Source organism: Physeter macrocephalus, chromosome 5 (genome assembly GCF_002837175.3).
Source record: "Physeter macrocephalus isolate SW-GA chromosome 5, ASM283717v5, whole genome shotgun sequence".
Lineage (NCBI taxonomy): Eukaryota > Metazoa > Chordata > Mammalia > Artiodactyla > Physeteridae > Physeter > Physeter macrocephalus.
This window is the reverse complement of record NC_041218.1, coordinates 57,645,487-57,670,152: the sequence shown is the minus strand read 5'-3', so window position 1 is coordinate 57,670,152 and position 24,666 is coordinate 57,645,487. Positions and strand designations below refer to the sequence as shown.

Sequence of the window (24,666 nt, the reverse complement as noted above, 5' to 3'; positions counted from 1 at the left end):
ACAGGCTCCACGGCCATGGCCCACGGGCCCAGCCACTCCGCGGCATGTGGGATCTTCCCGGACTGGGGCACGAACCCGTGTACCCTGCATCGGCAGGCGGACTCTCAACCACTGCGCCACCAGGGAAGCCCTGTTATTTCCTTTTTAATTTCAAATAGATTTTTAAAACTTAATGTTAATGTAAAAGCATCAAAAATAAGCAGTGTTCTCAGAATTTCTTAATACCTTTTGAACAATTTATTAACACTCTACTTGTTGAGTATGTCGGCCATCTTAACAGAAAAAAAAAAAGAAAGTGACATTAACATATAAAAAGTTTATTTTTCTCATGCGCAGAGAAGTTTGGAGAAGCTCAAAGGGGTTAAACCATGTAACCAAAGATCTAGGCTCCTTTGGTCTTTTTCTTCTGCCATCTTTAGCCTTTGCCTCTTAGATGCAAGACATTTGCCGTAGTAATAGGCATCACGTCTGCATTCTTGGCAGCAGAAGGAAAGGCACAAAGCAAAATTCTTCTCCTTGCAAGGTTTCTCTACCTTTTGTTTTTTTTTTTTTTTTTTTTTTTTTTTGTGGTATGCGGGCCTCCCTCATGTTGTGGCCTCTCCCGTTGCGGATCACAGGCTCCGGACGCGCAGGCTCAGCGGCCATGGCTCACGGGCCCAGCCGCTCCGCGGCATGTGGGATCCTCCCAGACCGGGGCGCGAACCCGGTTCCCCTGCATCGGCAGGCGGACGCGCAACCACTGCGCCACCAGGGAAGCCCTCTCTACCTTTTAATTAGGAAGAGAAGGCTTTCCCATGGATTGCTGATTGTAAAGCATTGGTCAGAGTGCAGCCACGTGCATGCACACACAGTTCCAAGCTGGGAGTAAAGGAGTTTGCCCTCCCACTGTAGAGTTTGCTCTACAGTAGAGGGAGGCAAGGGGGAATGGGGCTGGAATAGTTATCAAGTGAGCTAGATTATGGTGTGTGTATCACTGGGCATAGAGAAAAGGAGCGTTTAAAACTTTGCCACTTGTGTAAATGTTTCTTCAGGCTGTGCTGTACTCGTACTGTAACGTCAAATCCCAAATCTGTGCCTATGAACATCATTTTATTGGCAAGATAAGGTGTTAAAATAAGAATGTTAAGGTTAAGTTCATGTATTAGAATATCATTACTGTTCTTTCCTTTTCTCTGGCAGCCTAAAGACATAAGTGAAGAAGACATAAAAACTGTGTTCTATTCATGGCTACAGCAGTCTACTACTACCACACTTCCTCTGATAGTATCAAAGGAAGAATATATTAAGTTGGAAATGAAAGATGGTGAGTATATTTTATTTGTTATTTCAATATTTTTCCTATTAAAGAAGTCAGAAAATTTTTCATTGTTTTTCCAACTTGTGATATGTATGAACAGGAAACCTAATGATGATAATTAAACAGATTTTACGTATCAAAGAATGCCTCCTCTGTTTAAATTTAAATAAATTTAAATTTTAAATTATTTCATCTCAGCTTCAGTACTAACTACATTTATTACCTTCCTTTTAATAGGGTTGAAGGAGTTTGCTCTGAATATAGTTCATTCTTGGGAAAAGGAAAAAGAAGAAACTCTTTTTCTGTTGAGTACCAATCTGTTACAGAAGATGACAATACAAGTAATTACATACTATTGAATATTTAATGAAATAATATTTTCACATGTGATTGATTCTAAAGTATGAATTTACCTGTTACCTTGTATCCTAAAGTGTATAGAAACTTGAATGATAAGAGTAAGGAATAACTTGATTTAAAATATTTTATACTGTAATCTCTTTAACTTATCTAAACAAATTGTTGATTTATCCTAAATTTGAAATTGATGCCTCCGCACAATTAAGTTTTAAGAATAGAATTGATCATGTTAACTGGCAAGTGGATCATGATTTTAAAATCTTCTAGTACTGAAATAAATGAAAACTTAGCTTAGGGGTTTAATTTTTTTAATTCATACTTTTATTTGCAGTTTTGCTGCACAACCCATGTTATTTTGTCAGTTCTTTATTTCTCAACTCTTCACAAATATTATCAGGTCACTTTTCTTCCAGAAATATTTTTAAAGTACTCCTTTTAGAATATTATGTTTTGGTTAGGATATTCACTCTTGTCCTTATACAATTAAAGATTCTCTAGTCATTTAGAATTTCAGTGGTTTGAAATTAGACATTATTTGTCTACTTTTGAAATATAATTTAAGGAATACCATTCAGAGAAGATACAGATGTAAGATTGTGAAAAGAAATAAATGCGACACAAATCAAAATTGCAAATAAAGATATATCTGTAAACTGTATTAAGAAGATGACATTCTTTACTGCTTGTTAACCGTAAATATTTATATTCCTTGGATGAGTAAATTATTATTGTTAGGGCTATTTTAAGTTATAATCTTGCATGTACAGTATATCTTTTCTCTCTGGTGTAATAGAATCAGCAATTCAGTGTCCTGGGACCCAAGAAAAAAGGCAAAAGGTATAACTTTGAAATGTAAAATTGATTTTTCCTTGCTACTATAGGTCCTTCTGGATCCTATGGTAAAAGAAGAAAACAGTGAGGAAATTGACTTTATTCTTCCTTTTTTAAAGCTGAACTGCTTGGGGTAAGAAGTTATGGCCAAACTAGCATGTTTAGACACATTTGACATTATCTTTGCCAGGGCTTTTATGTGTAAATGTTAAATTAGATGTTAATATCATTGACTAGTCTTACTAATGCAATAGTAAATATTTTTTTCAAGGATTGTTTCTGTTTTCACACCTGGCTTAGTAATTTGCCTTCTCTTCTTAGATAACTAAAAGTCTGAAACTTATTAGAAATTTTACTTTGAGATTTGATTTGTGAAAAGGGAGCCAACTAGATATGACCTGGATCATACATGCTTGAATAAAACAATAATCCTTTAAAATTAATAAATTAATTTTAAAAGTTAAATCCAAAAACATTAGCTGAATGTTTGAAAATATTTCAAATTAAGTTATTCCTTCACTGTCTTATTGATGTACTGATTGGGGTTATTAGTGTGTTCCTCAACTTTAAGACAAACAAACCTGAAAAGAACCTTCTCAATTTCTTTAGGTCTTAATACAATATAAGAATCTCACATAAACATTACTTCTTAGAATTCTTCACAGAGGCCTTTAGTAGGTATATTAGTAGTGATTTGATTTCCTATAATAGTATAGTCTATAAATGTTTTAGTAAAAGGATTAAACTATAAAGTAACAATGCTTAAATGTGGCATAATATTCAAGTATAAAGTAAAATCTCTTCAGACTAAATTTAGGAATTTATGATATTTATTTTCAGAAATAAACTGGCAGAGTCAGGAAGTAGGTCAAAGTTCATATTTGTGTAATCTACAGATTGAAACTGGATTTCAAAAATGACATTTAAGAGGGAATAAGTCTTCAATTATGCTAACACTTTAAAAGCACCCATTTATGATAATGTTGGATGACAAACCAGAAATCATTTTCAGGGGGATATTTGTATGCATTAAGAGAAATTCCTTAAGGAGTCCTATTAGGACAAAACTTTTAGTTACTGCACATGTTTGAAAGTAATAAAAATAGTTTTAAAATCTGTGACTCAGATTTGGCATTAATTCATTTTACTTTCAAGTAAGGGAGCATTTTTAAGATTTTACTCTTTTTATTAACTCATTAAGTAGCCTGGGAAGAAAAGTTTCAGAGTTTTTTATAGCTAGATTTTACCCTGTTTCAGTGGTTTATCATGCAATTTACATGTTTGCAGAGGAGTGAACTCCTTAGGCGTCTCCTCGGTGGAGCACATCACTCATAGCCTCCTAGGACGCCCTTTGTCTCGGCAGCTGATGGCCCTTGTGGCAGGACTTAGAAACGGAGCCCTTTTACTCACGGGAGGAAAGGTATGTGGTTAAAATGTGCTTATTTTCACTAATTAGCAATTTTTAATTCTTCTCTTTGGGTTTTGATCATCTATTATATAGGGTTGTTGTTACCAGATATGGAAGGCATTCATTCATTCACTAATATTTTTGAGTGCCTGCTGTTAGGTATTGGGAGCGTGGTGATGAATAAGGTGATGGTCTCCCTGCACTTTTTCTATATCAATTGATATGATTGTATGAATTCTCTTTTTTAGGGTGTTGGTAGAGTGTTAATAAGGTTGATTGATTTTCAAATGTTCAACCAGCCTTGCAAATCTGTAATAAATCCCACTTGGTCGTGGTCTGTTATTCTTTCCATAATATCTTATGGAAAAACCTGAACGAACTTTTTGGCCAACCCACACATTGCTGGGTTCTGTTTGCTAATATTCTGTTGAGGATTTTTCCATGTAAGTTCATGAGCCTGTAGTTTTCTGTTTTTGTACTGCGATTGTCTGGATTTGCTCTCAGGGTAATACTGGCCTCGTAAAATAAGTTGAAAAGTGTTCCCTCCTGTTCTGTTTCTTGGAAGAGATTGTATAAAATTGATGTTAATTCTTTAAAATGTTTTGTAAAATCTCCACTGAAACCATCAGGGCCTAGAGATTTCTTTATAAATTCTTTATAAATTCAAAGTCCTTAATTGTCTGTTTCATTTTGGCAGGCATTTGGTAGTTTGTAGTTTTTGAGGAACTGGTCAAATTTATGAGCATAAAGTTGTTTGTAGCATTCTCTTACTGTGCTGTTAATAGGTGCAGAGTCTGTTGTGATGTCCCATTTCCTGTTATTGGTGATTTGTATCTTCTTTTGTTTTAATCTTTGTCAGTCTTGCGAGAGGTTCCCTGCCCTTTTAAGGGGCTTACAGTTTTATTCTCTACCAATGCAGTATTTTTTTTCCAGGGCTGCAGTGTGGTCTTTGTGAGTCTTAGTGCTTTTTTTCAATTTAAAATTATAAGGCTTTTTCATTTCTATTCACTTTTAACTCTAGTATCATAACTTTTTTTCCCTCTTACTAGCCCAGTTGTCTCTTTTGATTCTTACTTAAAATATAGCAACTACTCCAATAATCTAAGTTTCCACTTTAGGAAGCTAGAAAAAGAAGAACAAATTAAATCCTATGTAAGCAGAAGAAAAGAAATAATAAGAATTAGAGCAGAAATCAATGAATTGAAAACAGGAAATCAGTAGAGAAAATCAGTGAAACCAAAAGCTGGTTCTTTGAAAAGGTCAGTAAAATTGATAAGCCTCTAGCCAGGCTAAGAAAAAAAAAGAGGATACAAATTACTAATATAAGAAATGAAAAAGTGGATATCAGTACAGATCCAATGGACATTAAAAGGATAATAAAGTAGTAATAGTAATAAACAACTCTGTGCCTAAAAATTTGATAACCTAGATGAATAGACCAATTCCTTGAAAGACACAGTCTGCCAGAACGCACACAAGAAGATATGGACAATATAAAATGGCCTATATCTATTAAAGAAGTTGAATCAGTAATTAATAACTTTCCAAAACAGAAAGCACCAGGCCCAGATGGGTTCACTTGTGAATTCTACCAAACCCTAAAGGAAGAAATTATACCAATTCTCTACAGTCTCTTTCAGAGGATAGAAGCAGAGGAAATACTTCCTAACTCATTCTGTGAGGCCAGCATTATCTAATAACAAAACCAGACAGAGGCATTACAAGAAAACTACAAATATCTCTCATGAACATAGATGCAAAAATCCTCAACAAAAGATGAGCAAATCAAATCAACCAATATACTAAAAGAATTATATACCACAGTCAAGTAGGATTTATTTCAGGTATGCAAGGCTGGTAAAATATAGCAACTACTCTACATGTTTTCTAGATTACCTGTGTCAAATTTCAAAATATATCATCCTGGTAGAATATTGATTTTGAAAAACAATATCCTATTGATTCAGAAACCAGAGTTCCACCGTCTCACATAGAGGTAGCGTGATTAATAGAAAGAGCAAGTAGAAGACCTGAATTTGAGTCCCACCTTTGTTATATATTTACTGGCTGTGACCTCAGGCAGTTTTTAGTTTCTTAACCTGCCTTTTAGGATTAACCTCACTTAAGAGAAATAATATATATGAAAGGTGCTGTACAAATGTGAATTACTTTGAGTGAGAGAAAAGGCCCTCTGATTCAGCAAAAAGTGACAGGTGGGGCCTACACCCCAGCATCCCTAATTTCTTTATTCTTTGGGGTCCAGTGACTTTAAATATAAATGCAATTCTGTAAACTATAATGATGGTAGTATTGTTGAATGCCTGCTAAATTTCAGACTTTGCACAATAAGCATGGCTGTTTTTTCCAGTTCACAGTAATGAAAAGCAAAATATTACAGCTGGTGCAGGGGTGTTAAAGCTAGACAAAGGAACAATGGTAAGAAATAGTAGTAGATTGGACTTCCCTGGTGGCACAGTGGTTAAGAATCCACCTGCCACGGGGCTTCCCTGGTGGCGCAGTGGTTGGTAGTCCGCCTGCCGATGCAGGGGATGCGGGTTTGTGCCCTGGTCCGGGAGGGTCCCACATGCCACAGGGCTGGGCCTGTGAGCCAGGGCCACTGAGCCTGCGCGTCCGGAGCCTGTGCTCCGCAATGGGAGAGGCCACGACAGTGAGAGGCCCGCGTACCAAAAAAAAAAAAAAAATCCACCTGCCAGTGCAGGGGACACAGGTTCAAGCCCTAGTCCGGGAAGATCCCACATGCCACAGAGCAACTAAGCCCATGCACCACAACTACTGAGTCTGTGCTCTAGAGCCCGTGAGCCACAACTACTGAGCCCGCATTGCACAACTACTGAAGCCCGCACATCTAGTGCCCCTGCTTCGCAACAAGGGAAGCCACCACAGTGAGAAGCCTGTGCACCACAATGAAGAGTAGCCCCTCCTTGCTGCAACTAGAGAAAGCCCACACGCAGCAAAGAAGACCCAAAGCAGCCAAAAATAAATAAATTTATTAGGGGGAGGGAGAAAAGGAAAAAAATAGTAGTAGATTGAGGGAGGAAACCTATATTAAAAGAATTATAAAAGCCTAACAGTGGCAGACGTAGAGAATGGACTTGAGGACATGGGGAGGGGGAAGGGTAAGCTGGGACGAAGTGAGAGAGTGTCATGGACATATATACACTACCAAATGTAAAATAGATAGCTAGTGGGAAGCAGCCACATAGCACAGGGAGATCAGCTCGGTGTTTTGTGACCACCTAGAGGGGTGGGATAGGGAGGGTGTGAGGGAGGGAGACGCAAGAGGGAAGAGATATGGGGATATATGTATACATATAGCTGATTCACTTTGTTAAAAAGCAGAAACTAACGCAGCATTGTAAAGCAATTATACTCCAATAAAGATGTTATAAAAAATAAAATGAACACAGAATCCAAAAAAAAACCTAACAGCGTTCAGTCTTCTAAGGGGCACTTATAGCAATGTTTAGCAAAATTCAAATATGTATACCTTTTGATGTAGTAATTACACTTCTAGAAATTTATTCTGAAGGTATAATCTGACAAATAAGTAAACATATATGTATGGATATTTATTTTAGCTTTACTTACAATAGTTAAAAAGTGGAAGTAACATAAATATACACCAGGAAGGGTCTTGATAAACACATTATGGTCCAGTACATCCTCACAGTGGTATTGTACTAGGGAGCTGATGCAGCTCTATATCTGTTGATAAAGAGGACAATGATTTATTATAAACCCTCAGGAATACTGTAATCCCATGTTCATAAATTTGCATAAAATGTGTGTGGAGTGTCTGGAAGGATGATACAGCAAAACAGTTGACAGTAATTAATTCTGTGATGTGGGGCGATTACAGATTCTTTTTACCTTTCTGTACTAAGTATTTACAATTATTTCGTATTTTTTAAATGTTATTTTATAATCAGGGATGTGGATTTTCTTTTTTTCCCCAGCTGTATTGAGATGTAATTGTTATATAACATTGTGTAGTATATACTTGATTGATGAGGCTGAATCTTGGTGGTTATCACAGTGACAGAGGCTAGTTCTGTGACTGAATATATTGAGAGTTCTAATTTAAGCAATTATTTTCTAGGGGAGTGGAAAATCAACTTTAGCGAAGGCAATCTGTAAAGAAGCATTTAACATATTGGATGCCCATGTGGAAATAGTTGACTGTAAAGCTTTACGAGGTATGAATATGGTAATACTCTACATAAATCTTTTTTCTGGTAGAAAGAAATGTTACTATTTAATGCTGGTAATCTAAGAAATACAAATATCTAATCTTTAACCTTTCTGTTGGTCATTTAGGCATTGAAATTACTTAGAAATTTTAAATCTTTGGCTTTCTAATGTTTCTAATAAAAATTTTAAAACTCTCCATATTTGATGGAGGCCTTTTTTTTTTCCTAGCCAAAACTCTTTGTAGACTATATTCCTGAAAATTCCAACTTACACCACTCTGAGAAAGTTAGTATCTAGAATATACTCTAATGGGTATAGATTCCCTCTGACTTGCTTTGGGAGACTTGTAGGGTGGCTGCCTCAGGGGAGGGAAAGTGGGTGGCTAGGGACAGCAAAGAGGAGACTTACAATTTATCACATACAGCTGACCCTTGAACAGTGTGAGTGTTGGGGTGCCAGCCTCTATGCAACGAAAGCTCTTTGTGTAACTTAGAGTCACAGCCCTCTGTATACGTGGTCCCTCTGTGTCTGCAGATTCAGCCAGCCTTGGGTGGTACAGTACTGTGGTATTTACTGCTGGAAAAACGCACATATAAGTGGACTTGCACAGCTCAAACCCATGTTGTTCCTGGTCAGCTGTACACTTGTACTTTTGAAAATCTTTAACATATTATTATCTATTCAATTTTTTAAAAATCAAGATTTTACTGAGTAGTTAATTTTTCCCCCCTTGGCTACCACTATCATATAGTCCCAACTAGTCATTATATTCTGCTTTTTAATATAGTATATGATAGGAAACTAAGAAATGGTCTTTGAAAACCCATTACTTCATATTCTATAAATGTGGTTTCAGAGACATTGTCCATCTCTTTAGAGTCTTGCTTGAAGCCTCATGTGAAAATTTTGTTTGAGAACTAAGTAACAGGAACTCTTTATATTGGTTTATGAATTGGTATGTTCTCTGTTCTTTGAAAATTAAAAGTTTGTAATTCACCAGGAAGATTGAAGCCAAATTAATGCTTCAAATATAGCAATTCTAGGATCTCTAGGTGGCTACCTTTGTGTTTGATTTTATCTGACTTGTGATCCCCTGCTTTCATTTATATTTTCCCACATCCTGCTTTTATTTTACTGTTTTGTTGTAAGCCATCTGAAATTCTCCATGGAATGAGGCAAGGATAAATAAATACATATGTATAGAAATTATAGTAGCATAACTTTTTTCAGTTTTATAAAATTCAGTACTTAGTCCTTTGAGGCTGTATTATTTAAATCATGTTAGTGATTAACAAATTTTACTGATTGGTATATATATATATAACAAAATACTGTATCGATTGAATTTTTATAGTCAAATCAATATTGAGCTTTTCTAATGCTTTCAAGGGCAGCCTGACCTTTCCCAGCCCTCAAATAACAATAAAACCATTTCATATCTTCTGTGTTAAGGAAAAAGGCTTGAAAACATACAGAAAGCCCTAGAGGCAGCTTTCTCAGAGGCGGTGTGGCGGCAGCCTTCTGTTGTCCTGTTGGATGACCTGGATCTTGTTGCTGGCCTGCCTGCTCTTCCAGAACACGAGCACAGTCCTGAGGCTGTGCAGAGCCGGAGGCTCGCACATGGTAACGTAACGCGTTCACTCGCTGGCTGCAGGCCCTTGTCCTTTATCAGACAGCATCTCCAGTCTTCGTAGTATATCTGCTCTCTTTAGAGAACAGAATATGTGCTATGTAATGTGTTGTTTTTGAGGCCTCTGGTAGCATTCTAAGGTTGCTCTGTATTAGCAAAATCAGTAGAGTCAGAGCAGTGTGAAAATTCTACGACTTCATCATTAGTCTTTGGGGCCTTTTCATTCTCCTCCACATATTAGAAATTGCTGAATTGTACAGATTTACTCTTGCTTTGTTCATTTGACAAATATTTCTGTGCACAGTCTATATTCTCAGAGTCTTGGAGAGGAAATAAAAGTAAACAGATATAATGTTAGTACAGAAGACTGACAGTCATAATGATAGCTACCATGTGTTGACTGCCCTTTCGGGGCTAGGGGTTGCTTTGTACTCTACATGCAGATATTCTCCTGGTTTTACAGGTGAGTAAACGGAAATTCAAAGATTATGTAATTTGTCCAGGATGACACAACTAGGAGGGTAGGTAGGATATGTTCTCCTAGAAGTATGTACAGGGTGTGATAGGAGCACATACACTAAATTGAAGGTGGTGTGGGAAATTATCAGGGTCTTTTGGGGGGAGTTCATAACTGAGATGAGTTTTGGGTTTTTTTAAAATTTATTTATTTATTTTTGGCTGTGTTGGGTCTTTGTTGCTGCGCAAGGGCTTTCTCTAGTTGTGGCGAGTGGGGGCTACTCTTTGTTGCACTGCGCAGGCTTCTCATTGCAGTGGCTTCTCTCTTTGTGGCACATGCGCTTCAGTAGTTGTGGTACGCGGGCTCAGTAGTTGTGGCTCGCGGGCTCTAGAGCACAGGTTCAGTAAGTTGTAGCGCATGGGGCTTAGTTGCCCTGCAGCATGTGGGATCTTCCCGGACCAGGGATCGAACCCATGTCCCCTGCACTGGCAGGCGGATTCTCAACCACCGCGCCACCAGGGAAGCCCCCTGAAATGAGTTTTGATGGAGGAGTAGAAGTTAGTATGGAACAGTTTCAGGCTAATGAAGATGCAAAGGAAGTGTGGTCCACAGGCAAAGGTACAGAGGTAGAAGAAGTCACAGTATGTTAGACAATCAATACTCCTTTGCCTAGAGCTTAGGGTTCAAGGAGAGGGTGGGACCAGGGTGGAGGTTGGAGGATTTCGCAGCCTTCTGCTGCCTCGAGGTTCTTAAGAGGTGAAATAGATAAAAAATGCAACCACAGTGGCTTGGGTTACCGTAAACTGGTGTTAATTTCACATTTGGAATCCTGTAGCATCTGCAAGACTTTTTAGTCTAGTGTTTAAGGGAATGCTGCAGATTTCTAGGTCAGGACTCAGATATATGTTATTAATACCTGTTTCAGTTCTAACCTCATACCAGCCAAACCTTGCAAAAGCTAGGGTAGAAAGAGATTGTTCAGGAAGTCATAGGAATATGAGCTGTATTTTGCGTACTTAAACTTCCATATTGTGTTATGTTATCATCCTTCTATAATATTTATTTCAGAGACTCCTTTTCATTTACTTAATAAGATCCAGATGAAGGAAGCTCACCTAGGCATTGTTCTGAGTATACAGAGTTTACAGTGCTTCCTGTACCTTCATTAGATTGACTAGAGCCTGGCCAATATTAGGTCCTCAGTAGATAAACTGATGAATGAATGGAAGATTTAACTTTTAAACGGTAAAGAGGAGCCATTCCATTCATACTCCACCTTAAAGCTCAAGTTTGTTTATTATTTTTAATGAATGTATGATTTTTAAATTTCATGCTTTTGTGTACTAAGTTTTTACACTATATTACTTAATTCTAGCTTTGAACGATGTGGTGAAAGAGTTTATTTCCATGGGAAGTTTGGTGGCACTGATTGCTACAAGCCAGTCTCAACATTCTCTACATCCTTTACTTGTTTCTGCTCAAGGAATTCACATATTTCAGTGTGTCCAGCATATTCAACCTCCCGACCAGGTAACATACTACTTGTGAAGATTATTGAAATATGTCCCTTTTTTTTTTTTTTTTTTTTCCTTTTTTTTTGGCTGTGCTGCGTGTTATGCAGGATCTTAGTGTCCCAACCAGGGATTGAACCCATGCCCCCTGCAGAGGAAGTGTGGAATCTTAACCACTGGACCGTCAGGGAATTCCCATATGTCACTTTTTATATAAATTACATATTTTTCAATTTTATTCATGATTTATGGCTTTAAAGTAATGCTTATGTTAGTGATCTTAAGGGTACTTAAAAATCGACCTTCAGTGAATGTTTTGCTATTAGATGCACAATTTTCGTTTGTAACCATCTGAAATATTACCAGGTACTTTCCAAGGAAATGTCTTTTTATAAAACAGCATTTCTTTTTTTTTTTTCATTATTGTTTTCTTTTTTTATTCCATTTAAAAAGAAACAAAAACCCTAAAAATTCTGAACTGCTTCATTTCACATTGGTAAAATCTGTAAATACACTATGGAAATTAGAATTTTTTTTCCGCTTTAGTGAGATATAATTGACAAGTAAAATTATATATATTTAAATTGTACAACACGATGATTTGCTATACATGTACGTTGTGAAATCTTTACCACAATCAAGTTAATTAACACATCCATCACCTCACATATTTACCTTTTTTTAAGCATTTCTTCTTTTAAAAATTTGACTGACTAAACTTTTTTTTTTTTTTTTTTTACCAGCACTAATATTCTGTACCCACTATGACTCTGGCACCCATTACCAACATGTGGGTTTTTTCCCCACACCATCAAGCAATTTTTGGACACCAACTGCGTGTCCTGCAATTCAGCTCAATTCTGACACTACCCAGAGAGAGCATCGGATTCCACAGGTTAAGGCCTCAGTTCCACAAGAGAGCCCTCCACTTCAGATGCCAATGTTACCTGTGCTTCTGACTGGTGATAAGTCAGAGGTTCCCACTATTCCCTCTTTGGGTTCAATTAATTTGCTAGAACAACTCACAGAACTTGGGAAACTAGTTTACTCAGTAGATTACCAGTTTGTTACAAGGAATATTAAAGGGTACAAATCAACAGTCAGATGAAAATATACATAGGATGAAGTCCAAAACAAAGGAGCTTCTGTCCTTGTGGAGTTTGGGGCCTGGCCCGGTGGCATGTGGAAGTGTTCTGGTTCTCCAACCTGGGAGCTCTCCAACCCCATCCTTTTAGGTTTTTATGGAAGCTTTGTTACATAGGCATGACTGATTAAAGCACTGGCCATTGTCATTGATTCAGCCTCCAGTCCCTCTCCCCTCCCTGGAAATCAGGGGGTGAGACTGAAAGTTACATCCTCTAGGCAAGGTTGGTTCCCCTGGCAACCAGCCCCCATACTTAGGTGCTTTCCGAAAGTCACCTCATTAACGTAAACTCAGGTGTGGCTAAAAGGGGTTTGTTATTAATGTCAAGACACCTTTATTACTCTTATCATTAGGACATTTTAAGGGTTTTAGGAGATCTGTGTCAGAAGCAAGACAAAGACCAAATATATACAAGCACATACAGCCCATCATCTCCTCTGGGGACTTCAATCCTGATGGTTTTAGTGGCAGCACGCTCAAAAAGAATGTTCTGGGACAGGCAAGCATATTTTAAATTCTTGTTTAAAATTCTTACATCTACTCTAAATATTCAGACCCTGTGCTAATTAACTGTTATTGAAGAATAAAAATACACCTGTTATTAAGCATAACAGAATGATAGTGGTATTGGTCATTGAATGTGTTTTTAGAATTATGTTTTATAGGAATAACAACAACCCTTAAAGGAACCAAAATAAAAATCTTCTAACTGGAGAAAGAGAGCAATCATTTATGAATGTGATTTTTTTTTACAGCTTTATTAAGGTGTAATTGAAGACAACATACTATTTAAAGTGTACAATTTGATGAGTTTTAACATATATATATATATATACACACACACACACACACACCATGAAACCATCACCACAATTAAAGTTGCAAACTTTCCATCCCTCCCATATGTTTCCTACTGCCCCTTTGCAATCATCACTCCCCCACTCGATCTGCAAGCACACACCAATCTGCTTTCTGTCCCTGTAGATTATGTCAACCTGATATTTCTCAAAATACATGTACAAAAATTTGCACTTGAGTAAAATTATAAATTTGAATTTTGTGTTTTTTCTTTAGGATCAAAGATGTGAAATTCTGTATAATGTAATAAAAAATAAGCTAGACTGTGATATGAACAAGTTCACTGATCTTGATCTGCAGTGTATAGCAAAAGAAACTGAAGGGTTTGTGGCTAGAGATTTTACAGTGCTTATGGATCGAGCCATACATTCCTGTCTCTCTCATCAGAGTATATCCACCAGGGAAGGTAAGTTTTACTGTTAAAACCAGAATTTGGACTCTTCTTTCCGTCGTGGAGAAGTGTAATTGTAGTAAGGTAAGAATTAAATATATTCCATTTTGGTATTCAAATAAGCAGCTATTTGAGTAGAAAATTGGCATTTCCAGCTAAATTGATGGAATTTTTAAAATTAAGATTGGCTAAGTGAAGTCGGAGAAAAACAAATAACATATGATTTCACTCATATGTGGAACATAAAAAACAAAAAAATAAAAAATGAACAAACCAAACTAAACATAAGCACGTAGATACAAAGAACAGAGTGGTGGTTACTAGAGTGGAAGGGGTAAGGGAGGGGAAAATGGGTAAGAGAGGTCAACTGTATGATGGCATGTTTTGAAAATTCATATACAAATAGGACTACCCAAAGAAGTTTTGTTTTTTTTTTAAACAGAATTAGTTTTAACAACATTGGACTTGCGAAAGGCTCTCCGAGGATTTATTCCTGTGTCTCTGCGAGATGTTGACCTGCATAACCCTAGGGATCTGGGCTGGGATAAGATTGGAGGATTACACGAAGTTCGGCAGATACTTGTGGACACTATCCAGTTACCAGCCAAGGTACTTAAAAAACAACCAAACCAAGCACTACCGACTGCCAGAAGAACCAATGAATCATCCGTCGGTTCTGGCTGTATATGTTGGCTTGCCCAGCTTCCATTTGGTCCAGCAAGTATTTATTGTTACCAAATGTCCAGTCCTATGTTTGGCACTCTAACAGATTTTTAAAGTAGCTGATATATTCCTTGCCTGGAAAGAAAGCTGAGGTGCTATTTAGAGTAAACACATTTTGATGTGAATTTCAGAGTTCTTGTGTTTTTCTTGAATCATCCAGGTTGTACTAAAGCAAATGAACTGTCAGCTAGGGTTGAGCAGAAACAGATAGGAATAAACTGGGAGGTGAGAGAGTCATTTAGATCCACAGAGCTGATGGATTAAGCCAGATTTCTAGACTCTGGGTGCCAGTCTAGAAAGGCAGTTAGCAGGCAGCATAGACCAGGCAGACAGCACAATAGAGGGGGCAGTTGTAGATTGTTCTTTAGAAGATCAAAAGTAGAATCTAGGAGGTGGTGTGTTTGAATCAGAAACCTGAGAGAAAAGGATCTTTGCATGAGATCAGGGGCCCATCCAAAGAGATAAAGAAACGGGTAAGGATCTCAGTTACATGTAAGGACCTCAGTTACAGACAGTCCTGGGAACTGTCTGGTGGGGCCTGGGACATACTGAGTGCAGCCCTGGACTCGGGGTTTAAGCCTGTTAGGGAGAGCAGGGGCGTGGGAAGTACTTGCCTGCGGATCATGACCCCAAATGCTGGGTCTGGGCACCAAACATCAGTATCCAGATACATCCCGGGCCAGATACGTGAGACCATCTGTGTAAGTGCTGACTTTGGGGCCTCTTTCAGATTAGAATGGAGGTCGAGATGAGGTTGAAATTTTGTCAACACGTGGGACTAAATAGGTGTACTTAATAGAGGAGACTAGGAGATTGCTGACAGTAGCCTGATGTTTGGCTCACCTGTTCAAAAAGTTTTCTTGCTGAGAAGCTGGTGATTTAGAAGATAATTTAGAAGCAGTCAGTTACTTGTTCAGCATTGAGTCTCTTCGGAGATTTTACTGTCGATTATAATTACACATGCTTCTGTATTATTTATTTTCTTTTCTTTGATTGAATATATTTGAATATACATAGCTGCCATAACTTGCCCCATGAACCATACAAGTGAAAGGCAGTATACTTGTTTAAAGATTGGTTTTTATTTTCTTAATGTACTATTATAATGTTTGAAAAAAACAAAAAAAAAAGGAAAAAATGGAAAGAAGTTCTGATGCATTTATATGCTTTTTATGTGGAATGTATGTATTCCATGGTCCAATTGGGAAAAATCTGTGGTAGTTCCTTTGAGTTCATTATTCTGAGTAGGAATGTTTTTTCTATCATTGTACTGTCATAAAGATGGCCGTTGTTACCACCCAAGTACTTTTTTCTATACATTGATCTTTGGCCACTGCTTAGTCATTTGTTTTAGAGTTGAGCTCTTTGTCATATTTTTGTTTCTTTCAGTACCCAGAATTATTTGCAAACTTGCCCATACGACAGAGGACAGGAGTGCTGTTGTATGGTCCTCCTGGAACAGGAAAAACCTTACTAGCTGGAGTAATTGCACGAGAGAGTGGAATGAATTTTATTAGTGTCAAGGTATGTTTGGCATTTATCTTTTTTCTCTTCTTTTTCTTTTTTTTTAATTGAGGGAAAATTTACATAATTAACTATTTTAAAGTGTACAGTTCATTGGCATTTAGTGCATTCACAATGCTGTGTAGCCAGCACCTCTCTCTAGTTGCAAAACTTTTTCAGCCCATTCTCCTTCCCCCAGCCCCTGGCAACCACTAACCTGCATTCTGTCTCTATGGATTTGTCTGTTCTAGCTATTTCATATAAAAGAAATCATGCAGTATGTCACCTTTTGTGTCTGGCTTCTTTCACTTAACATAATGTTTTCAGGGTTCATCCAAGTTGTAGCATGCCTCAGTAGTTCAGTACTTTTTATGGTGGGATGATATTCAGTCTTTTTTAAGGTGGTGTGGATATGCCACAGTTTGTTTATCCATTCATCATTGGTGGACATTTGGGTTGTTCCCATTTTTTGGCTATTATGAATAACGCTGCTATAAACATTTGTGTATAAATTTCTATGTGGACATATGTTTTCATTTCTCTGGAATACATATATACCCAGGAGTGTAATTTCTGGGTCATATGGTAATTCTATGTGTAAGTTTTTGAGGACCGCACCATTTTACATTCCTACCAGCAGTGAGTGAGTATACCTATTTCTCCATATCCTCGCCAACACCATTTATGTTTCTTGATAGCGGGTTAATCTCATATTTGGAAAACTAGTAGGAGCAGTGATCCATCTATTAGTTAAACTGTGTGGGAAATTGAATAATGAGGCATCTCTCTTTTGTAGGGCTTATTATGTTCTTGCTTAAGGCAGAGATTATAAAATAGAATTACACCTAAATAATCAGATAAAAGAGCAAACTGGAAGGGGGAAGAAAACCTAGAAGACTAGGGGCTGGAGACCACACTAAGGCAGGAAGCTGGGGTTTTTATTTGTCGGCTATATTTCACCCTTGCTGTGTCACATCAAGTTAAATTTTTTCAGATATAGGTTGAGTATGGTTATTAAAGGACGTGCTAGCAGATCATTTTGGGTAATGCTTCACACTCCACCACTGGTGTGTCATTATGGTCTGGGATGTGCTGTCTTCTTTGTACAGCTTCAGCACCCCAGCAATATTTGTTTGCCAAAGAGTGATTACATTTCAAGGCAAAGGAATCATATGCAGATTTCCCCCCACCATCTGGAAGTAGAGTGTTTCTATGAAACATTACCGTAAACTGAAATGGTAGAAAACAAAGAAGCAATTGGACACATCTTGCTAATGGACGAACAAAATAAATCGAGATAAAGCACAGATGCTCCCAGACACAGTTCAAAACTATGATGGCTCTATGCTGCATGTAGTTCCCTAGGAAGAAGCTTGGTGGCGCCACTGTTGCTGCTGGGGTATGTTCTGCCTCTCCAACAGTTCACAGTGGGACAAACAATGCTTTTCGCTTTTCACTGTTTTTCATAAACGTGAACATTTTTTTTGGATTTCTTTGTTAGCGATAACAGTTACTAATGTAGGTCTTTCATAAAAGTGAAGTAGTGTAAAGCAAACTTCAAAAAGTGAGGGAAACCTGTATTGTAAACTTATTCAAAATCGATTTATAATCTGAAAGCCAGTTTATTAATTTGCAGTTGGGTTATGCCTACCCTCTTTTTATCACATGAGTTTTTCTGAGCTGGTTATATGGGTATCCTGGCGTTGATGGAGAGCTATAACTTTTAAATTTTCCTATCTTCTTTTTTGGAATTTGGAATAACTATGACCATATTCTTCTTTTTTACTTGCCACTAGAATGTAGTTTTACTTTTTTTTTTTTTAACATATAATTTTCAAGATTAACACTTGCAAATATTGTTGTATTTTAGATTGTTCCATTAGGGAGGACATCTCATCTCTTCCCTTTAGTAAATCTTCAAATCACATTTGGGATGAGTTCTCATTGCATAGGTTTCGGTAGAGAGCTGAGACTGTGTAGGTCAGGGTGGATCCTAAGAGGCATGCATCAAAGACAGCCCTTTCACTGACACCAGTATGTTGCCTTTTTCCTAATATTTTGCCTTAGCTGTTTCTTGTTCCATCCTCTGTAGTTCTCTGACTATATTGAGAAAATGTAATCAAATACTAGTATATTAATAGCTATCTAGATGGCTGAGTATTAGAAATTCTTTATTTTGGTCACATATCCTTATCACTTTTTGGTCTTTTCAAGGTAATGATTTTTCACTGGAGATCACTTTAGGGCCTATTCAGTTTTTTAAAATATCCCAATTTAAGGAAAGACTGTCCTCATTATTGATATTGTTATATGTAGTAAAGTTTGTTTTGAAAGTTTCATCAGTTGACTTTTAGGAAAAATGATATATTCTTCAACTTCTGAGCAAATAAATTGGTTTCAGTTACTGAAGATGCTAATTAAAGTAATTCATGTCTCATTACATATTTTTTGGAGTCTCCAAAGATTTGAGATAAATGGAACATTTTCCCTTTTTAAACGATTCGTTACCTTACTAAACAAATAATTTTTCAGTACTTATTATGTAGCAGGCACTGTTTTTGGCACTGGGGATTCAGTAATGAACAAAACTGCCTTTTCGGAGCTTATATTTTACTAGTGGAGGGAGGGAGACAATAAACAGACACATTCAATGTATAATATACTGTCAGGTGGTGGTAGGTACTAGGTAGGAAAACAGTCAAGGGAAGGAGGTGTAGAGTAACTGGAGTGGGTCATAGATGGGTTTGTCAGGAAAGGCCTTTCTGAGGATGTGGCGTTTTGTCAGAGATCTAAATAAAATGAAGCAATGATCCATGAGACTATTCTGGGGACAAATGTTCTAAGCAAAGGAAACACCAAATATAGAACTTGTGGTATGATATTTAGCCCAGCTGCATTAATTTTTTAAATGTAGTTCAGAGAAATCCATTAATTATATTAAAATTTTTCTATTATTGCATTTAGACTTAGTCACGAACAAAAATTATATTTTGTTTTTAGATAGTTTTGAATTAATTCTAATTTAATTTTATTTTACCTAATAGGGACCAGAGTTACTCAGCAAATATATTGGAGCAAGTGAACAAGCTGTACGGGATATTTTTATTAGGTTAGTTACCAGTGAAAGTTTTTTTTTAAGTAACTGACTCTGTGGTTATTTATCAGTCAATGCTTTTTGGTCTTCAGTTGTTTTTATGAAAAACTGATGTTTGAAACCTGTGATTTATGTGGGTTATTAATAAACTGAAGAACAAAAATTCACTGTTTTACCAAATACCACTTAAATATAAAACATTTTGATATTAAGTTTTGGAAATTATTTGGTTTTATATTTGCAATAGAAATATTTCTGAAATGCTGAAAGTGGAATCATAAGTGGTTACTCAAGGATTCTCAAAGTATATGAAGCACATAATTACCCCAATTTATCTCTTTATAAATTAAGATTCCATGTGGCCAATGTAATTAAAAGAGTATAATTATTACTGCATTTATATAAAAATACATATGAATACAGAAGCTAATATTTAAGAGTAAAAAAATTATTTAAATGTGATGGGATTACAGGAAGCTTCTAAATGAAAGAGCCACTTAGTTCCATTCCACTAAAATTTTGTTATAAAATATGCAATTAGGAGAATATATATAATGTACATATATATTTTAAAGAATAATAAAATGAACTCTTGTATTGCTACCACCCAATTTAAGAAAATAATATTATCAAAAAAGCCTATTACAGGTAAAGACAGTCAACCACATATTGACAAAAGGTTCAATTTACCAGAAATATATTACAATTATAAAATTATTTGTATCTAATACTGTAACTTCAAAATATTTAAGGCAAAAATTTATAGAACTCCAAGGAGAAACTGACAGATCCACCTTCATAGTAGAAGATTTTAACACAATTCTCAGTAATTAGTTAGTGAAAAAATAGTTTAAAAAAATAGTAAAAATTTAGAAGATTTAAACAGCATATTCAGCAAGGTTGATGTACACATATTTAGAACATGTACCCTAATACACATTCTTTTCAAGCACACCTGGAACATTTTTGAAAATTGGCCATATGTCAGGCCATACATAGCGATTGCAATATTTCAAAGAAATAATATCATACAGACTCCATTTTCTGAAAACACAAGTTAAAATAATCAAAAAAAGGATAAGCCCCCCCATACATTTAGATATTTTTAAAAAACTAAATAAATCATAAGTGAAAGAAGAGATCTAATGGAAAATAATGAGCACTAATAAGGAAAATGCTGTTTATTAAAATGGTGAGATACTGCAAAACTTATTTCAAGGAAAATATAGCTTTTAATTTTTAGAAAAGAAAAAAAGACTGAAAGTTAATCACTAGGTATCCATCTTATGAAATTAGAAAAATACAGATATAAATGAAAATAAAGAGGGAAATAATAAAGAACAAAAATTAGTGAAATAGCAAACAATTCAGTAGAGAAGTTCACAAACCCAAATATGTTTTGTAAACCTGGTACAGTTGATCTCCAGCAAGACTGATCAAGAAGAAAGCAAGCATGAATAAACAACATTAGGGATAAAGGGGAGGAGGGCAAACTAAAGATATACCAGAAATGTAAAAGATAATAAGGAAATATTGTGAAATAATATTATAAACTTTATGCCAGTATATTTGAAATTTGGGTAACATAGACAAAATATATTTGACCAAAGTCAAGCAAGGAAGAAACAAAATCTGAATAGTCTGGTAAAGGTAGGAAAAAAATGGGTCGCTAGTTAAAAATCCTTGCATAAATCAAACATCAGACCTAGTTGGTTTTTTAAGAGTTTTGCCAAACATTCAAGACACAGGTAATCCAGTGTGTTGTTGGCCCCAGATTTATCTTACTTGCCATATATTTACTAAGATATTTGTTGGGTTTTTTCCATCACCATGACAGATATTTTATATTAGGGGCGATTCTTTAGACATCTAGTCCATCCTTTTACCAGAGATGGAACTTATGTTACCTTCTTTTTAATTAAAACAAAATTAGTTAATAAATTAATAAAACTATATGTCAAAGTTCAAGTTAGAAAAAAATGTAGTATATATAACTAAAATATATTTTATAGAGAGCCTTACAAAATAAAAGTAGTAAGCTCGCCAAAATGTAATGGACAAATGAAGAGACATTGCACAAAAGAAGTGCAGGTGGCCAATAAGCATATTAAAAAGAGTTTACTTGTAATAAGAATCAAAGAAGCATTTCACTCATTGAGTAAGACTGGTTTTTGTTTTAGTCTCTGTTAGTCTCTGTCCAGAAGCCACGTGTCTTCCCTGACCTCTCTAAGACCTGGTTTACTGAAAACAAGGATAATTACATATGCCTTGCCTTCCTTAAGGGTTTGTTGTGAAGAATTAAATAAATACATAAATATATATATATGTGTGTGTATGTGTATACAGATATAGATATATATATGAAATTACTTTGCAAACTGTGAAGCCCTATTTAGATAGGAAATACTGTTTGTTTCCCCAGAGCGCAGGCTGCAAAGCCCTGCATCCTTTTCTTTGATGAATTTGAATCTATTGCACCTCGACGAGGCCACGATAATACAGGAGTTACAGATCGTGTAGTTAACCAGTTGCTGACTCAGTTGGATGGAGTAGAAGGCTTACAGGGTAATGATTGTAAATACAGAAATATGTTCTTATAACAAAATTTCACCAGGATTTAGTAAAGGATTTTTATTTCCGCCCCCCCCTCAGGTGTTTATGTATTGGCTGCCACTAGTCGCCCTGACTTGATTGACCCTGCCCTGCTCAGGCCTGGCCGACTAGATAAATGTGTATACTGTCCTCCTCCTGATCAGGTGACAATTTCATATTTTGAGTCCAAAATCCAACAAATGCTATACTCTTTCCTTGTGAACTTTACTTCTGCCAGGTAATAGAAGTTGTCCTTAGAAGACCAGCTTTCGGCAAAGGCCTTAGTCACTGCTTTCTTACAGCATGAAAAGATTCTGAATTAGATGCAAAGCCTTTTTTTGGCCCAGCCATTCCATGCAAGTCTGAAAACTATATACTCTTTCAGTGTTGGCCAGTTGGAAAAACAAGAAGGAAAACAAGTATTGCATGTCCATGTTCCCTGTGTTCAAAGATCCCACACCTCATTATCCTGACAAAAGACTGAAACTGAATCAAGCATAGGACTAGGAAGCATCTATGCATGTTACATAGAGATATGACTTTTTCCTAGTCCTATGTTGATGGAGCTCTTGTTCCCAAATTTAGAAATGAATGACTGAGTAAAAGAAGAAATAGACAAATGAATAGTCAAAGGTATAAAATGTCTATAAATCACATGTAGCAGTTATTTTAATTTTTCTTTCAAAACACTTTCTTGGCTCATTTGCCCAAATCTAGAAAATAAGCACTGTCTGAATTAGAAATGATTTAACTGAATAGTTCAGAATGTTGATTTTCATTCATTTTACTCCCTATGTTCCTTCTGTTAGGGAAAAAGTTCCAAGGAAGATAGATGTAGCCTAGTGGTACATTCCTCAACTTATTTGTAAAGCTTATAAGATATATGAAGTGAATTTATAAGAAAAATCCTAAGATACACAGTTTCAAAGAACATATGCAATTTTATTTGTTAAATCAATTAGTTTTTCTCCCTTCAGGTGTCACGTCTTGAAATTTTAAACGTTCTCAGTGACTCTCTACCTCTGGCAGATGATGTGGACCTTCAGAACGTGGCATCAGTAACCAACTCCTTTACGGGAGCTGATCTGAAAGCTTTACTTTATAATGCCCAGTTAGAGGCCTTACATGGAAGGCTGCTGTCCTATGGGCTGCAGGTGAGTTATATGAGGAGATCGTCACTGTGGTGTCTTATGAGTGATACGAGCAGTTCAGTGTCAAAATTTCAACCTTAAAAAAAATTCCTATTTTTTAACAACTTCAGTTAACTGTATAGAAATTTACCTTTAGTCAAGTGTACCATAATTGGAATATTGGCTTTGCAGAGAATTTGTAATTATATGAAGAGTTCGGTGTCTGTTTCTCTAACATTACCTTACTATTGGCAAAATATGTTAGTGTGTGGAAGGATATTCTTTGAATTGAGATAAGAATTTTATTGAGATTTTAAATTCATTTTTTACTTTTCAAAAAGATCATCAGGGCTTCCCTGGTGGCACAGTGGTTGCGAGTCCGCCTGCCGAGAGGCCTGTGTACCGCAAAAAAAAAAAAAAAAAAAAAAAAAAAAAAAATCATCAGATAGTTACTTTGAAACTCAAATTGTCCCAGATATGGCCAATAGGAGCCCCTTTTGGATGGCTTCTGTGTCCTTTTGATATGTCCTCATCATCCTTTGATCACTTACTTACTTCCCTATACAACAAGATGTTCTAGGTTTATCTTATACTCTCTGTTCTCCAGCCCTAGAATCAGTTTTTTTCTCTAAGGATAATATTTTAATTTTGGCAGAAAATAATTGGATCTCTGCCACATTATGGACTTTACCATATATTTTCTGGGAAGGCTTTTCAACTGTATACTCCTCTCTCCTACATTTTGTTGGAGATTCTTGCAGGGACTAAATTTAGATACTGCCAAGTTTTTGCTATTTATTTTGGCAAGCCATTGAAGTTTTTTTCCTGCTAATGAAAGGGGAAAAAAGGTGTTTACAAGTAAACTACTCTATAATGATGAATAAACCATGTTATAGAGTGCTTTATCATTTCAGAGTAGAAAAATGTGAATTGGAAAGAGACATGAAAATAAAATCGAGGTCTGAGTCCTAGCTTTGTTAGTTTTGGGGGAGATGGTTGGCAAGTTATCTGCACATTCCATTTGGTCTTTCCTTATTTTAATAGTTAAAATTTTGTGATGTGACTCAGAACCATTAGAGAAGCAATAAGAGCTTTTGTAAAAAAAAAAAAAAAAAAAAAAGCCTCAAGTTTCCTTGTACTGGTCTATTAGAATGCTGTCTCTGTGTGGTTTATTTTTGAATTGTGGACTATTTAGAGCTTTACAACTGGTTGTCCTTTTGTGTGTTTTAGGATGGAGGTTCCAGCTCTGATAGTGACCTGAGTCTGTCTTCAATGGTTTTTCTAAACCACAGTAGTGGCTCTGATGATTCAGCTGGAGATGGAGAATGTGGCTTAGAGCAGTCCCTTGTTTCTCTAGAGATGTCTGAGGTGCTTCCAGATGAATCAAAATTCAATATGTACCGGCTCTACTTTGGAAGCTCTTATGAATCAGAACTTGGAAACGGAACCTCTTCTGATTTGGTACCTTGTGCAGTCACTGTACAATTCTGAAATAGACAGCTGTATGTTGGTATAATTTATGTCC

At 36.3% G+C, this 24,666-nt stretch overlaps 1 protein-coding gene across 2 annotated transcripts in view; it reads left to right on the top strand.

The window, feature by feature from the left end:
- The window catches only part of PEX1 (peroxisomal biogenesis factor 1), a 73,702-nt gene that overhangs the window by 24,591 nt on the left and 24,445 nt on the right, over positions 1-24,666 (top strand). The window contains exons 7-21 of one of the 2 annotated variants that reach the window (XM_007103347.4): positions 1,180-1,303; positions 1,535-1,638; positions 2,539-2,621; positions 3,776-3,908; positions 8,017-8,113; positions 9,561-9,731; positions 11,571-11,725; positions 13,925-14,114; positions 14,542-14,708; positions 16,212-16,346; positions 19,370-19,434; positions 21,842-21,984; positions 22,072-22,175; positions 22,989-23,165; positions 24,372-24,602. In XM_007103347.4, coding sequence (XP_007103409.2) covers positions 1,180-1,303; positions 1,535-1,638; positions 2,539-2,621; positions 3,776-3,908; positions 8,017-8,113; positions 9,561-9,731; positions 11,571-11,725; positions 13,925-14,114; positions 14,542-14,708; positions 16,212-16,346; positions 19,370-19,434; positions 21,842-21,984; positions 22,072-22,175; positions 22,989-23,165; positions 24,372-24,602 — 2,079 coding nt within the window. The remainder of the gene's footprint in view (positions 1-1,179; positions 1,304-1,534; positions 1,639-2,538; positions 2,622-3,775; positions 3,909-8,016; positions 8,114-9,560; positions 9,732-11,570; positions 11,726-13,924; positions 14,115-14,541; positions 14,709-16,211; positions 16,347-19,369; positions 19,435-21,841; positions 21,985-22,071; positions 22,176-22,988; positions 23,166-24,371; positions 24,603-24,666) is intronic. The other variant, XM_028490004.2, reaches the window with a different exon arrangement.